A 17,443-nucleotide genomic window follows, 5' to 3' on the forward strand; every position below is an offset into this window, starting at 1 on the left:
TACTTTTCATTCATTTCATCAGAGTGAATCACAAGGAAACAAAGACAACATATTTCTGTTCTGAGCAACATAAGAGTGTTCTCATATTTACTGACTGCTGAACTAACCCCACTTCACAGGATTAACCTGTGTTTCAGATGTGTGCGTGTAAAATTACAGCTTTCTCTCTGAGCATTGATAATGGGTGGACATTTAAATATGTGATCAGAAGGCTTTTAAGGAATTTGCTTTAATGTCTCAACCAGATCAGAAAGCTTCAAGCATGTGATGAAAATAAAAACTGTGTAGCAACGTGTTTGTCTTTCAAAGTTTACATATACTCATCATGGGCATGGATGTCATGCTAATTCTGGGCTTTTAATGATTTATAGATATTCAGGAACCACCAAGGTTCAAGCTTGCCATGAACCGGTAACTTAGCTCATGAAGGCAAGCTTATACTTTTACTGAGGTTTAAAAATGTTCAACTTGTCACTAAGGAGCTAGCTGAGGGTCTGACTCGGCAGGAGGGGTTATTTAATGACAAGAAACAGAAACCATTTCCCCTCATACTTCACAGCACCGTGATGAGGACTATTACTGGGAGAGAAAGGTCAAATATTCAATCTGCAAATCTTGAGGAACTGAAACAGTGAAGCTTGAAGACACTGCGTGGAAATGACAAGAGGAGCACCGGTAAGAGGGTGAAATAAGCATTTCCCTCAAGAAAACAAAGTCTTCTATCAGAATGATAATTTTAGACCAGCTGTTGGATTTCAACCAAACAAAAATGACGCACAGAAAGAAACTTTCTGGAAAGAAACTTTATTAGATCAAACCCCTGTAGATACTTTACGAGCATTTAAAGTTTTTGAAACAGCTGAGCAATAAAAAAAGACTTACAAAAGATTTTTTTTTTTTTTTTTTTTTAAATGGCAACCACCTCACTGTAGACACAAATACCATAACCAACACCCACTCCTAATACAGTTTACTCAATAGGCAAACAGATTACTGACATCCACACCTACACACACTGCATACTTAACCCTATTTTTAAAAACCAACCTGTAATTTAAATAAATCATTAATAAATATTACGTATTTTATCATTAGGTGGGTGTACGGTTCTCTTTTTAGGAAGATTTCATTAGTGATGCCGGTATGTATGTGCCCATGTAAGAAAGATATTTAAATGTGCAGAATACAAAAAAAGTAATATTGAAGAGGACAACTAACAATAAGACAAACACAGAAACGTACGCCACCTTTCCCTCACAAGGAAAGTCAAATATATAAATATCATAGTTCTAAAGTGCATCTCTCAAAGACTTGTCAAATGAAGTCGCCCCGATTAAAAACAAACAACAAAAAAACCCAACAAAAGCCTAAAATAGGTATGTCTGAACATGCAGCAGATATATTTAGCAAAAACTACCTACGTACATGCACAGATTTTTTTTAATGCAATGAAAAAAAAAAAAGGCAACAGATAAAAAAGGGGGGTATACACTTTCACATTATCAAGAGGTGATAATTCTGTGCCGTTTCAGTCCACTGGTTTGTTCACACTTGGCTTTACAGAATATTTTATTTAAATTTTAGCAAACTTGGCTGATTAAAAAGAGCACACAGTGGTGTAAAAGTTCATTCTTTCCTTTACAAATTCATTTGCAGAATCGCTTCCATCCTGCAAGTTTTAAACGTCTTCACTCCTCATCCGCACGTCTGAGACAAGGTTGCAAGTTTAGATCTTAGGCAGCTTGGGAGCATTGATAAGGGGGTTGGTCTCTTGCAGAAAGCGCCGTCCGGCACCCTTGTAATCATAAGTGCAGTCATGTGTCTCTGCGTAGCGGTGAACTGCACAGAAGTTCTGACCGCACCTGTAAGATTTAAATAAACATTCAAGTTTGTATGCAAAATATATATTTTTATAGTACATTCCTCTTGAGACTTGATAGTCAGTAAATTAAAAAACAAATAACAAAATCCCCCTTCAGCAGGCTGTTTGCGGCATAAATGTGTAAATGCAAAGTCTAGATTTTCTTTCCTTACTAAACACCTCTTCTGGTTACACCTGGTGGTTACACCTCTTCTGCCCTCCAATTTGATTAATTTATTAGCACTAACAGAGTAAATTACATTACTCGTTTAATCACAAAGGCTTACAGTTTGACTAAAGCAGTAGTTGGGAACATAACCACTTCAAGTGTTAAATGTTAAGAGATTACACAGTGTTGCATCAGATTCAGTGTGTACGCCATGGACAAGGCCCGAGAGGGACAAGTAATCCATATTAATGTGGTGAGGAGAAACTTTGATAAAGCTAATAACTTGTGACAGAACAAGCAGCGCACAGAGATGTGTTATCATTGGGGATATGGCAGTAGGACAAAACGACGAACAACGAAAAGACCGCTTTGTACAAAAAGGCTCGCTTCAAGGACGAGACTGACAAAACCGGGGGTGAGATGTGATTTAGAGGCAGACAGCAACTGTGTGAGTGAGCGCAGCTGGAAATGCGGCTGGTACTTGTACCTGCACTCATAGCTGGTGGCCAGGCCAGTCTTCTTGCCACAGAGGAAGCAGTGCTTTGAGCTCTTCTTCTTAGTGCCTGTGGGAGCCTTGACTGGAGGTAGGTGGTATGTTGGAGTGCCTGAGAGAAGAGGAAAGACTATTTATTTATAAGACAGTTGCCAAAGACGAGCGGCTGATCAGACAAAACAGTGCAAGCCAAAAGCGTATGGACCCATATTCATAAAGCTACATTTGGCTGTTTGCTCGTCACAGTGGGTAACTCCACGTTTGATTTGGCAACTCCCAAAAGAGAATTTGTGTCTCCCGCTAGAATCAAACTACCAACCTTTTGCTTGCCAAGCAAATGCATTAACCACTAAACTACAGAGCCGTTATGCACCTGTAATCATGTATGTTTAGCAAAAAAAACCATCAACAATAAAAAGCAACAGTCAGTCTTCTTACATTGAACACATCAGCCTAACACAGACAGATCATTAACCCTAAAAGCCGTTCACATCTTCCATCCAGCTGAAGCCTCAAAACCGGTAGTGTTCCGAAATCTTATCAATAATCATCCCTTTCTCCACGACTTGTATTTTCTTAGGTGACAGCTCATCTGCGCTTGTGGTTAATTATTGTTTGCAGAAGAAATTTCTAATCCTCCTTGCTGTCAATCTGGGTCTTAGATGTTTCATGCTCATATCTCCCATCATCCAGCAACAGCACTAAGAAACTGAGGTTCTCTTTGATGCTTACAAATCACTATCTTTTAAAAGGGAATATAATATACCCCTGTACTAAGAAACGAGTGCATACAAAGATTATTCCAATATGTATTTCAATTTAATGTACAGGTATCACAAAAATCAAACAACAGGGCACATCATGATGGTATGTTTCCCAGCTTTTTTGTTTTAAAATGTGTGCACAAAGCGCAACTGAATAGCTTAGGCACATTTTTCACTTTTTGAGAAATCACTTCCCTGTAATTTAGACCCTTTTAACCTTCCCTATACCTCAAATTTGCTCAGGTTAGATCCATCACAGCAGTCACAGAGGAATAAAAATGCTAGATCAAAACAGGAGTCACAAAAAAAAGGAAAAGAGCACTTCTTATCATTTAATGCTCTGGGGAATGTTGTACTTCTCACTAAACTGCATCAGGCACATCAAGCAGCTGTTTTCACCAGCTGTCAAAAGGCAAAACACCTGTTGTGACATCACGAACTGGAGGGTGACCAAAAACGCAATATGTTTTTCAGTCCCAGAAAGCTCAGCCATCGGGCTTTTCTCTGAGTTATTTTCATATCGTGTATTATTTCAGCAATGTCAACCGGTAAAAACAAAAATCACAATGGTGTTATTTTAACAAGAGTTTCTAAGCAAGTCTTCACAGTTATTTTAAGGTTGGTTTTAATAAAGTTTGCATTGTAAAAATTGTTAATGAGGGAAACCAGATGTGTTGTTGTAATTATAGTTTTGGGCAATAAAAACAAACAAACAAAAAAAGCAAACAGTCTGCGTTTTTGCATCAAATATCTTTCTATGAAGAAACCCAGCATAAAATACATGATTCATTTCTTTAGTCAGGAAACACTATTTTGTCAGCGTGTACCCGTGATAATCCTGTCTGTGGAAGCATTCAGCTCTGTGAGCCAAAGGGGATGTGGGAACATACAGATAAAACTGACGGCTCTGTGATCAAAGTACAGCAAGCTTGCAGGTTGGGGTATGGGATTGGATTTTTATTTGTTTTGTACGCTTTCTTTTGTATGCCATCATGTGTCTGCTACCAGACAGTGTTCAGCTACAGCCAGTAGGGCTGCACGATTTTGCATAAAATGAGAATCACGATTTTTTGGCTTAGAATTGAGATCACGATTCTCTCACGATTTTCTTTTCCAGTGTAAATATTTATTGCACTTATTAACTGCACATCAACTTCGTAACAGTTGAGACTGAACATAAAAACAATAAATAAATAAACATAAAAACAACAAATGTCTCACGTTTTGTTGTTGCCGCAAAATGTTGTACTGCTTGAAATTCCGTCTCCACCGTTGCTCGACGCTGTGTGTATAGAGCAGGTAGTGCAACAATAGAAAAATAGTTGCGGGACGGCACTGTGTAGCGTTTGTCTAGGGTGTTGATCATTTTCCTAAATCCCTCGTTTTGCACAGTGTTGATGGGAGCCATATCTTTTGTCAGGTGATAAGTGATAGCCTCCGTAATTTCTTTGTGCCTGCGGGAGTTCGACGTGTATAGGGAAGCGCTGTATAAGGTTCCCGTTATTGATGTTTGGGTGGAGACCGGAACGGATTTTCTCCTGTCACTTTCTCGTCATCCCTGACGTGCTCTCCGTTGTTTTTTCCCTGCTAATTTTAGCATTACACGGCACAGCTTCTGTATCACGTGGTATAAGGCTCCGCCCTTGACATTTGTTCAGCAGGAAGAGTGAGCGCTTGTTTTCATGCAGAGTACGTCCCGGATCATAATGCGGTACAATGGTCGTCTTTTTTATTTATTTATTTTTTAAATCGTTGTCATTTGGAAACGAGATCGCACATAAGTATGAAACGAGATCGCGATTTTCTAACGATTAATCGTGCAGCCCTAACAGCCAGTGTCACTCGCATTATCCACATTGGGTTTTTGTAGTAAGCCGAACTTCATATTGTTTACATTTAATTAAGTGTGTTCCCAATTCATTTTTCTAATCTTTATAGTGCTCACTTAATTCAGGGGAGCTGATATGTAAATTTGTGTGTACACAGCAGAGGGAGCCTAGCATTTCTGATGTTCTGCCATAGATCAGTCACTGGTGTCAGTATAAAGGTTCCAGTGATTTAATGGAGCACCGTAAGAGGTTTGTGGAAGTTGGTTTATCTGATACCTTCATAAATCAGAAGCGCATGCAAGTGGAAATGAGTTTTAATACACAGGCCCTATGTATTTTCTATATAATTATTTATAATTGGACAGTTGAGGCTCTACAACCAGATCAGTGATGTTCAGTAGCTTATCTAGCTCACAATCATTAGTAGATCATGATCCAATTTATAGGTTACCGTAGTATGTGAAGTATAGAAATTAATGACAATTAAAATTGCAGGAACAACAAATGTGACCTTGAGCATAACTCGGGTGCTCAAGGAAAACTGTCCCATTAGCTGATCTTTGTGTTCAAGTTTGATTAAATTCTGACCAATATTAAAGGAAGCAGAGTGATTCTTGTGAATTGTGTAGGGAGGGACAGATAGTAAAAGCCTCATGCACTCATTTAGCTAAGGAGTAACACATTAAAAACTTAATTTATTACTGGGAAATAATAGCATCATAAGAGAAAGTGTTGCCATAACTTTACCAGCCTTGTTCTAAGGAAGACTCTGAAAAGCAGTTCAGGACACACACAACCTAAAGTGCACCTCTATAGTTACCTTGACTGACCAACTGCATATAACAAAATCTAGAGACTTTGCCGCAGGGGCTTGAGCTTGAGTATTGCTTAAACCAATTCCAGCCTGTCATTCAGTCCACTCTGTCTCTGCTTTCCTGCCTACTCTCTGCTATGTCCTGTCAAAGCTAAAATGACAAAAAAACAACAACAAAAAAACTAAATTAACACCATAAAATCAAAAAGCTTTTCAATAATTACATCTTTTTTCGAAACAAACCCAAAATTTAATAAATAAATAAATAAATAAATTTGATTTCTCAGTTTAAGCATAAACAACTGACTGAACTTTTTGCCATAGGGGGAAAAAAAAATCTCAAAGTGAGTTTAGGTTTTTTCTTAAAAATCCCTGAATGATGTAAAGAACTTTGGTGAGAAAACAAGAGAACCCCTGAGCTGAATGCAAAGTACTATACTGTTTATAATGTGAGAATATCCTCCATTAGTACTGAGGTAGATGGTACAGGACTCCTCTTTTTACACTGAAGTGGAAGATAAATTTGCTTTTAAAGAAACCATGAAGGAGGCACTTGATAACTTTGAGGCAACACTTTAGGTGATAATATACACAAACTATCCCTACTTTTTCAGATCCTGATTGAAGACATCAACATGGAAGGGTCAAACCCCAAAAAGATACAAAAACCCTACCCTATCCCTGGTAGAAACACACACAATTTTGTGCGCAGTACTATACAAAAGTCTTGAGCTGCCCCTCATTTCTTTAGCTAGGAAAATGGAAAAGAGACACAGCAGACATATAGTATGTCAGGCAAAAACAGATTGTCCAGTTCTAACACAGCCTGAACTCTCTTAAGAAAGCTTTCTTGTAATTTATTTACATAGTCATCAGGACTCCAGGCTTCTTGAAGTACATTCAAAGCTCTGCTTTCCAGATGGTACTGCGTGGTGAATCAGAATCTGACAGTACTCTGTGTTCATAATTCCATTAATTATGACAAGATCCCCACCATTTAGGCCCAAACTATGCCTATGCTGCTAGTAATAAAGTGTCCAAAGATACAAATTAAAGTTGCCTTTTTGCGAAATTGTCAGCTGTAAGTAGGCACAATACTGGTTCCTCATTAGGTGTCTTTTTTATGCTTCAATTATTCATTGGTTCAATCCCCCACCTGTGATAATCATGTCCTTGTTATTCAGTGTATTGGTCAGCATGTATTAATTCATATTTTTTAACAGACCAAAGTAGCAACTTACAAATAAGTCAGCATTTTGCTTGGAGAATTAAAATTCTTGTAGCACTGACAAAGTACACACTAAGGTCTTCTACTCAGCTACACTGTCTGTATGTGACTGCGCCTATAAAAGGACAACATGTTAACTCACAACTGTTCATTTACAATCTATACCACCAGAGCATAGCAAATGATGTTGCACTTTGCTTCAAAATTCACAACTCAGATGTCCATTCAAACCACAACAATGCAAAAATTTCTTAAGCTAGTACTTTATAAACGCTAATGTCGTTTGCGTGTCCCTTACCTATAGTCCCAAATGAATTCATGACTCCTCCAGCTGATGCAAGAGTGCTGGTGGTCTGAGAAAAGAGCAGAAATATTAAATGTTTTTACAGGGTGTAAAACTAAAACAACTGCAGCCTTCAACTTAAAAAAAAAAAAAGAAAGAAAGAAAAAAGTGATTTTCTAAAAATTGTTTTGAATGACTTCAATGAGACTGGCTGACCACACAAATACTAAAAAAACAAACAAACAAAAACTTTTTAGGGTAACTCAATTTCACAAATTCAATCTTAGCAGCTAATGCTGACACTTATCTGTGCTCACCATGTAAGAAGCTGATGCTGGGGGTAATGGTGACATTTGCCTTATGTGATCATCCCGCAGAAGTCTGTCAGCAGGGATGGATGGCAGCCTGGAGCCACGGCTGCCCTGTCCTGAGGCAGTTGCAGGAGACAAAGCCAGTGCAAGTCCCAGACTCTCTCCAATACGGTCCCTGCTGCTGCCGCCGCTGATGTCTAGAGCCCTTGTGGAAAGAGAAGCCAAGAGCTCCGAGCTATTGAGAGACCCCACTGGCTCCTTATACGCTTGGTTTGCCACCTTAGTGATGTTTCTTGCTTCCCTCTTAGAGATGAGCTCTAGCCTTTTGCCAGGTGACTCTACTTTAACACCACGAATGCGTGGTGGATGAGTTGACAAGGTGGTTGAAGGGTGAGGAGATGTGCTGCCTTGTTTTGCTGAGGATTGTGCTTGAAGATTAGGCTGTAAACAGGAAAGTGTGGACTCAAAAGGCTGAGACAACAGTCTAGCTGAAGGTGACAGTGAGGTGGAGGCAGGTAATGGTGAGGGAGGGCTGATATGAAAGGATGCGCTAAGCTGTGTCCCATTAGCTCTGCTGGTGAGAGTTTCATTTGTCCCACGTGTCCAGGGACTAACGGGGGAGGGGGAATGTGGCAGTTGGTGCTGAGCCTCAACCTCGCGGGTCTGACAACCTTCCTCTGGCTGGGTGGACACATCCAGACTCAGAGGATCTGACAAGTCACCAAATGGAGATCCAGGTTGAGTTGGTGCTACAAGCCCAACAGTTTCGTCCAATACACCCAGCCCAAATGATTCCCCTACAGGTTCAACTGGGTCAAATGTGGCATCAGGTGGCCCCCTGGTACACAATGGAGGGAGCTGAGGGTATACACAGTCCCTCATCAACCTAGTGCTGCCAATGTCCAACCGGGACACTTTAGGAGGTGGGCGGATCTTGGCAAAAGGTGGGCATGTCTCCCATGGCTCCTCCTCCTGAAGCATATAACAAGACGGGGAGGAGAAAGAGGGAGGGGGTCGTCTAGGGATGGGCAGATGGGCAGAGGTCGCAGCAGGAGAGGCCAGAGAGGGGTCTACGGATTCATGGTCTACAATTGGAGGTAGAGGGGCATTTGACTGCCAAGGCTGGTTGATCTGAGGAAGTGAGCGCAAGAGGCGATGATGGTGTCGAGTGTTGGAAGGTCCGAAAGAGCTGCCACAGGGATGAGGGCTGACAGGGGCCCGTGGTTTTACCTTTGCAGACTTCTACAGGACAGAGACATGGACAGAAATTAATAGACGGAGTTATATCAGATGATTATCTTAAGTGTATATTTACCCATGTTGGAAAAAACCCATCATACTACTGTCTAGATTTAAGATTATTGCGTAAATTTGATGAGTGCTAAAGAAAACGTAGGGCCAGCACAGCTGAATCTAACACAGCTCTACCCTCTTACTAACGAAGGGAAATTAGTGTTTGGTGCTTCATATTGGCTCCATGCAAAAATATCATTATCACTCTTTAAAATAATCAGAACTAATCAAAAGTGACTAGACTATTAGATGTAATTTGATTTTATTCCTTTCCTGATTAAAAAAAAGATCAAAACATTACAACACAAAATATTAAGCAGCAAAGACTGAAAGAGCATTACATCGTAATACAGAAAGCTCTCTACGCACAAGGCAAACACATATAATGGATCCAAGGTTTATATATTCACTTCCGCATACACGGTATCATGCCTCAGCCTGATAAAATATGTCAGACAAATGACAAAATGTCATTGATTTTCTTTGATCTCAAAGGTTCCTACCTTCTTGTTGAGGTTCATGTCCTCCATCTTGGCTTTGAGCAGCTTCATTTTGGTCATAGTGATGGAGTTCTCAAGGCTCTGCTGTGCAGCTGTAGAACTCTCTCCATCTTCTTCGGCATACACATTGAACACAGAGCCACCACTGGAAAACACAACGAGGGAAGAGAAATAAAAAACAAAACAAAAAAACAACGACAACAAAAACAAAAATACATTAGCAATTCAGTGTCACAACATTTAATTGACACAAAAACAAGGAAAAATAAGACCATAAATTCAGCTGTAACGATCTACAGCTAAAACTAAATATCCTACAAAGTCTGTATAATTATACTTCACACATTGACACATTGAATTGTACTTTAAAAAGAAACGGAAACATTTCTGTTGTGGTTATTATCATGCATGATCATGTGACCATGAAGAGTACAAATTTCTAATCACAATCCAAATTGTGTGCATATTTACAGTATGTGGAAAGATCATATAAAATCAAAAATAAAACAAACTATGACAACCTCAGAGATTCAGATACGGGGGTCAGGGTACCATCTCCCCTGTCGACCACACGGAAGACATTTAGTTGGTCCCCCTCACGATAGACCACAAACGTGACCTGTTTGTTAGCCAGGTTTTTCTCCCAGCCTTCCTCCTTTGTGCTGTCCATCAGGTCAGCCACTTCTTTAACTGGATCCTCCATGGTTACTGACAAAAGAAGAGAGGGGGTTTAAACTGCAAAAAAACAAGACACTTTATGTAATTTAATAAAAAACAAGGAAGCAGATTAAAACCAAAAGCATAAAAACACTGACTACAGTTTGTCAGTCTTCTTACCTCTCCTGGTGTTAATTGGGCCTCCTCTCATAGCTAAGACCAGTTTCAAAGTGCAGCCCTCTGCAATGCTGCAAACACAAATCAAATGATAATACATAAACGCCATACCAGTAATATCAGTGCAAATATTATGAAAGAAAAGGAAATAATGCATGTACTTGGAGGGTAAAATGATTTACTTCTGAAGCAGAGGCCCTGATTTAAAGTAAACAGCACTTCAAGGGACAGGATGTTTTCCAGATGAACTTAAGTACAGGAACGGGAATCCCACTGGAACATTTGGCGCATATGGGCAGATGTTTCATCGCCTACTCTACCCCTCTGCTTCACAAACTTAAAAAGCATGCTGCAGAGTGTGATAGGGGAGCCGAACGAGATCTCACCAGAGACTGTTCATGTGGAAAATTAAGTGACAAACATTCATAACAATACCACCATCTGCAGCCAGCAGAGCACTGAAGGATGAGTTCTGCATCTCATAAACTGACAAGAGTGGATAGGGCAAATTCTCCAAATATGCTGTTTGTCTCACCCAATGCCACATATCTGGCTCATCTACAGCATGCTGAAGTGAATTATAAGTGAGTCACCACCACAGCAGGAAGGCTTTTAATGTGCACCTCCAAATGACACTAAATTTTCACAGAAAATTTTTAAATGCTTCCTGTCTGTAACTGCTCTAACAAGCTCCCCTGTATTTGTGATTTTGCCTTGACAGCAGTGCTCTGAAGGACACAAAGGGTCAGGAAGAACAGTTTTACCCGTAGTCATGTAGGCAATGTTCATCGTCCAGCTCCAAATTGTTCCAGATAAGGTGTTGCTGGGCAACAGGGATACCTTTACAGTCAGAGAGAAGGCAGGAGAGAAAACAACCAAAGTTGACAAGGACCTGTTCATATTTGATAGACAAAGTTCAATTACCTGACAGACATGCTCCAATTACAAGCAATTGCACATGACTAAAGATGATTAATGTCTGCCCCCTAAAGACAAAACTAAGCAATCACAGAAGCAATGACGACTTAAACATGGAGGCAAATAAAAATAAACTATTTATGAGCTAGAATGTCAGCTAATGCTGTATCTAAAACTATTGGATACGTGTCTAAATTGAAACATTATTCCAAGTGGGACCAAAATAACAAAACTCCAGTAAAAGACTGACAGGCTACTGAATACAAAGGCTCTCTAGAGGTAATGATTGGAATAAGAAGTAGTGTATGAGTAGGAAGCTCTCAGGAAGCTCTTTGTGCCCACAATCAGTGAACTCACTGCCCCGGTGCTGGAGGTGAGCCAGCGTTAGTGAGCAAGCAGTGGTCTCTTCATTGCAGAGTGATATGCTCATATGCTCACAAACACGCAGGCCTGGCTGACAGACCTCATCACACGCAGAGGGCTTTCTGACCACAAATGAAGAATAGCGGGGAGGAATGCAGATACTCAAGGTCAGCTTGATGCTTTACTAAGCAACCTTAAATTTTTGGGGGGAGTTTAAAAAAAAGATTTCTATGTATTTGTATAAATGGAAACAAACAATTATTTCCTAATGTGGCCAAATTCTTTCTAACACAGAACAGATTTTCTGTCCATTTTTGGTGCCTCTGCCATTTCTCTTGAGACAAGCCAGCAGATTTGTTGTGGTAATGATAATATAAGGAAAATTCAGCAAACACACTGACCTTTTCGCATAGTTTTTAATGTCACAGGAAAGTGTATCTACAAACTGTAGATTAGTTTGGCGATGTGACTCAGCAAGCTCATCGCTTTTGCTCTCATTTTGTACAAACAACTGGAACAATAGCAATGCTCTGGGTCAGAGCGACCGTAAGTTTAACCAGTACCCAATGCTGGATCATGAGGCATGGGATTTAAATGAGGACAGATCGTTCCAAATTCCCCCCCCCCCCAATTTCATCCAATGGGGATAATTCAGATTTCAAATTAAACCATACAACCCCAATCAAGATTAATCAGGTCATACAGTAATAAATATTGCACAAACGCAGTGTAAACGTGAGTTTGATTCTTTTCCCCCCCACTTATTTTTAAGCTTCATTACACTCGATAATAATCTGTAATTTAAGTCAACAATACAAATAACTAGAAAATTATAGTATCCAGAATTGTGTAACTCTGTCTCTACAGAGCAATGCAGAACACCTCAGAAAAACCTGACTAATACGATGGCAAAATGTATGTCAAAGGTTTTACAATAATCTGTGCATCCATTTTTTTTCCAAACAGTACAATAATATGTGTTGTAAGATAACAAACCTACCCTGAAGTGCAAACTACCGCAACATACAAACTAAATATTAGTGAGCTCCGTACCTTCCAATCTCTGGATCTTCGCTTTGACTGAAATGACAGCCTCAAAGGGCAACACGCGCAGCTCAAAACAGGTCCCTGTCAGTGTCTCTATGAAGAGCTCCATAGTGTCATAGAAAGGGAGCTTATATTGAAATGCTCCCACGCTATCGTCATTGAAGAAGGGAGGCTCCTTCCTGTCGGTCATCTTGGCAGAGTGGGAGAATGACTTTAGGAAGGTGGTGAAATGGTGGGGCTGCCCCCAGATGAGGGAGAGAGAGATTGCTCAGTGGCCTCACAACTGTCGCACATCATGCAAGATGACCACATCTGTGAGGAAAGAAACAATAAGTTAACATCACAATGTAAAATAGAATAGCATAGCCTTTTATTGCCATTGTATATGTACAACAAAAGTGTGGAAAAACCTTCATTTAATCAACACCAACTTAGAAGTAGAAGCACTGGCACTTACTATTGGGTTGAGCATTCACAGTCAAGCATCAAGGTCATTTTTGTCTACACGTGCATGTTGTACCATTTTTTTTTTCTTGCTTTAATGATTGGGACGTATATCTAACGATGGACAACTGGTAGTATACAAATTTACATCAGTCATTACTGCACGTGTAATGAAAAACTGTCCTAAAAAGCAAAACTGCATTGTTGTGTTTGTAATTATTTAGCAACTATTTTAAGATAAAGGATTTTATTAGTATCAGGAGACACATGGAACCTTCTCATAAAATATTGAGGACATCATTAAAAGGGCCTGGCCAAAATTCAAGAAGATCAGATGTGTTACATAAGCCTATTATTGGTATGAGGTGTCCTGTGACTGACCACAGCCTTTGACAGCACAGCTCTTCGGTCACATGACTCAAAGAGCATCATCCAGGATAGAACCTGTGTGAGATGAGTTTTATTAAGAGAGACAGACAAAGGGGGGAGAAGGGACAAAGACCAGCAATATATGTATATTTGTCATTTTCGTTTCGATTGAACTGATTCAAAATGATAATTTTCTAGATATTTTTACTATGTGGTACAATAAACATTGTCCTGTAAACGAACACATGACAAAGAAAAAAAAGATAAAAAGTCCTTGGCTCACAAAAGGAATTATTAATGCTTGCAAAAAGAAAAACAATCTGTATAAACAGTTTATCAAAGTAAAAACAAAAGAAGTGGAACAAAGATATAAAGCATATAGAAATAAATTGACTGATATTATAAGAACGAGCAAACAACTTTATTATAGAAGAAGATTATATGAAAATAAAAACAATATAAAAGGAACTTGGGATGTGTTAAACAACTTAATTAAACAAGGATCTTCTGGAACATCATATCCTGAATATTTTACTGATGCAAATGGTGAAAATCACAACATGAGTAATATTGTCGATGGGTTCAATAAATTCTTCATAAATGTTGGCCCTGAACTAGCAGCAGACATCCCGTGTCATAAAAATGAAAATATCAGTAATATAAAATCAAATCCCTTTTCACTGTTCCTCTCAGCTACAAATGAGCAAGAAGTAATAAATATCACATTAAAATGTAAAAGTAAGTCTTCAATGGATTATCATGACATAAATATGTCTGTAGTTAAACAGGTTATTCTGAATATTGCTAGTCCCTTAACATATATCTGTAATTTATCATTTCAGTCCGGTTGTTTTCCAAAAAAAATGAAAATTGCGAAAGTAATACCACTATATAAAAGTAATGACAAACACAGTTTTACCAATTATAGGCCTATTTCTCTACTGCCTCAATTCTCAAAAATTCTAGAAAAACTTTTTAATTCAAGATTAGAAAAATTCCTTGAAAAACATCAAATAATAAATGTTGGTCAGTATGGTTTCAGAACGCAAAGAACCACTTCAATGGCGATAATTGAGGCAGTAGAAGAAATTACTGATACACTGGATAAAAATAAATATGCAGTTGGTATTTTTGTTGACCTCAAAAAGGCCTTCGACACAATCAATCACTCAATTTTACTGGATAAATTGGAAAGATATGGTATTCGAGGGAAAGCTGGTAACTGGTTAAAAAGTTACCTAACAGGTCGGGAACAATATGTTAGCATAGGGCATTACCATTCAGAGAAACTTGGTATTACATGTGGTGTTCCCCAAGGGTCAGTGTTGGGACCAAAACTTTTCAATGTATACATAAATGATATTTTTGATGTTTCTCAAGTACTTAAACTCATACTGTTTGCAGATGACACCAACATATTTTTCAGTAGCGATGATTATACTGATCTTGTAATGACTGTAAACAGGGAGCTAAAATTAATAAAAAAATGGATGGACATAAATAAATTATCATTAAATATAAATAAAACTAAAGCAATGTTTTTTGGTAATTTAAAATATAATATAGAATTACCAATTATCATTGAAGGTGTACCAATTGATAATGTGAGTGAAAACAAATTTTTGGGAGTTATAATTGATAACAAAATTTCATGGAAACCCCACGTCAGACACATAAAAACCAAAATTTCTAGAAGCCTCGCAGTTTTGAACAAAGTGAAACAATTCCTTGATAAAGATGCACTTCGTACTCTGTACTGTACCCTGGTTCTTCCATATCTTACATATTGTGTGGAAGTGTGGGGAAATACATATAAAAATACAACTAATCCATTAGTCACAGTACAGAAACGAGCACTGCGTATTATTCACAAGGCTGGTTATCTAGATCATACTCACAAATTCTTTCTTCAGGCAAAGTTACTTAAATTCCAGGATCTGGTTAATTACAATACATCCATAATTTTGTATAAAGCTTTTACTAAACTTTTACCGGCAAATTTACAAACTAGATTTGAAATTCGAGAAAAGGTTTATAATGTGAGAGGCTTTGGAGAATTCAAATTACCCAGAACTCGAACAACCCGTAAAGGCTTTTGTGTGTCTGTATGTGGTGTGAAAATCTGGAACAGTCTGAGTTTACAATTGAAACAATGCAAAAATATTCATAGATTTAAATTTCTCTACAAACAGTTGGTCTGGTCACAGTATACTCAATGATGGGTTTTAGTGTGCTCTGTAATGTCTGTCCTCTTACCATTGCTGGTATGGATTCCAAAATAAAAATAAAAAAATAAAGTGTGCGTATGTATGTACATATATGTACTTGTGTGTGTAGATATATATGTATGTATATGTATGTGTGTTTGTTACTTGTAGTTATTACTGCCTGTTACCTGTGGTAATGCAATTTATAATTTATATATTCTGTATTCAGTTATGAAGGCTCTAATTGTTGGTTGCGAGCTGCCGCTTAGATGCTTGTATCTGCCCGGGGCTGTTGATGGGTCTGTATGCAATGATGGGCGTAGCTGCGGGAAGTTTATTGTTTTTTTTTTGTTGATGAGTGAGTATAGGGGTGGGATTTAATAAGTTTTCTTCGTCCCACTCCTTTTTCAGGCAAGTTTTGTTTTTTGTTTTGTGTATTTTATGTTCAATATAGGTATTTGTTGTGCCTGAAAATGAATAAATAAATGAAATGAAATGAAAACGTACTATAACCAGATTGCTATTTGAACGCAACACGTCATCTTCACTTCAGACCCTACAAGCGTCTATCTACTGGTAACCAGTGGAGCCCAAATATATGGCATAAAAACTGAATATGAATAGTCTTGTCTAAGAAATTTCGGTAAACGAGGCCTCTGGTGTACTCTTTCAGACATTAGGGAGTTTCTAAAAACAACCCATTCGCTAAAGGAACCTGTTAGGGTGCAGTTTTAAAGACAAAGATATCTACACATCGCCTTCGGCCATATCCAACTGTATACAAAAGACCACAAACCCACAGAAGCAGCCACGGGCCATGTAGGAAGACATGAACTCGGTTAGCTAGCTGCCTGACAACGGAGATTGATGGTTTTAGTACAATTCCAGAAGCTAACATTAACAAGCAAAGGTCATACGGGCCGTTTTAACGCCCCGCAGCTTTTTCCCCCAATACGGCGTAAACATGAATGACGTTCGCAGTACTGATCAAACCCACTTACCAGTATCTGCTGCAATAACACGATGGGAAGCCCGTCTAGCCGACGCTGCTAACGGTAGCTTTCGTTGCCATGTTAGCCAACAACTCAAACAATGGCTTTCTCAACCGCTGGCTAGCAGACTGCTAGGCTACTTTCACGGGCTTCAGTTCTGTCCGTCCATCGTCGAGGCCACCGTTACATTCAAAATTAAGCAGCACCTCATCGTGTTAGACCATGAAAACGACACATGGAACAAACCGTCGACCCGTATCTGTCGCCGAGGCCCTCGGTTGGCGACATACCTGTCAAAGACGGAGAACAACACCTTTCCGACTTCCCTTGACTGACACACAAAGGGACCAATTGACGAACGACGAGGTGGGCGGGACAACGAATCGTTGCGAACAACACCAAATTCTTTCACTTTACACAGCATGAAGCCCTTAAACAAAGCATACAGTTTATGTAGAGCAGTCGGTTTATCCATCAGACCTGACTTAAAACCTTTAAAATATTTATTTAGATCACTAGTATTGTTTTTCAAGTTTCTAAATAAATAAGTGCATTTAAAATCATTCATCTTATGTATGCGTTTATCTAAACGTATACCAATTTGTATATTTCTATGTCACCAAGCACTTCTTATACAACAGAAAAGGCTGCTATGTCAAGCACAGAATTTGGTATCACGAGTTGAAGCTTAATTTTTTCAATTTAATCAAGAAATGTAACTAAA

The 17,443-nt window shown here is 38.8% G+C and overlaps 1 protein-coding gene across 3 annotated transcripts; it reads right to left on the minus strand.

The window, feature by feature from the left end:
- Nucleotides 1-824: 824 nt before the first annotated feature.
- zfand4 (zinc finger, AN1-type domain 4) lies at nt 825-17,045 on the minus strand. Of its 3 annotated transcripts, none has more exons than XM_085369894.1 (10): nt 16,729-17,045; nt 12,714-13,019; nt 11,144-11,219; nt 10,383-10,450; nt 10,067-10,253; nt 9,549-9,690; nt 7,759-8,994; nt 7,457-7,511; nt 2,518-2,635; nt 825-1,862 (listed from the first exon to the last, which is right to left on the minus strand). In XM_085369894.1, the coding sequence occupies exons 2-10, from the start codon at nt 12,895-12,897 to the stop codon at nt 1,727-1,729; spliced, it is 2,202 nt and encodes a 733-aa protein (XP_085226020.1). In that variant the 5' UTR covers nt 12,898-13,019; nt 16,729-17,045; the 3' UTR covers nt 825-1,726. The 3 variants fall into 3 exon arrangements, with proteins under 3 accessions (XP_085226020.1, XP_085226021.1, XP_085226022.1); XM_085369895.1 differs by lacking the exon at nt 16,729-17,045 and adding an exon at nt 13,533-13,783; XM_085369896.1 differs by lacking the exons at nt 11,144-11,219; nt 12,714-13,019; nt 16,729-17,045 and having other exon boundaries at nt 10,067-10,280; nt 10,383-10,421.
- Nucleotides 17,046-17,443: the final 398 nt, after the last annotated feature.

This window comes from Diplotaxodon limnothrissa, linkage group LG13, assembly GCF_057381915.1.
Source record: "Diplotaxodon limnothrissa isolate DT_005_m linkage group LG13, D_limnothrissa_male_GT1.1, whole genome shotgun sequence".
Classification (NCBI taxonomy): Eukaryota; Metazoa; Chordata; class Actinopteri; order Cichliformes; family Cichlidae; genus Diplotaxodon; species Diplotaxodon limnothrissa.

Bases quoted from the DNA above. Each gene is read 5' to 3' on its own strand.
- zfand4 (XM_085369894.1), bottom strand. From the start codon at position 12,897: ATGACCGACAGGAAGGAGCCTCCCTTCTTCAATGACGATAGCGTGGGA. The intron at 10,451-11,143 runs GTAAAACTGTTC...TTGTGTTTGCAG, and splicing joins CATTGCCTACATGACTACGG to CATTGCAGAGGGCTGCACTT. The intron at 1,863-2,517 runs GTACAAGTACCA...TAAATCTTACAG, and splicing joins GCCACCAGCTATGAGTGCAG to GTGCGGTCAGAACTTCTGTG.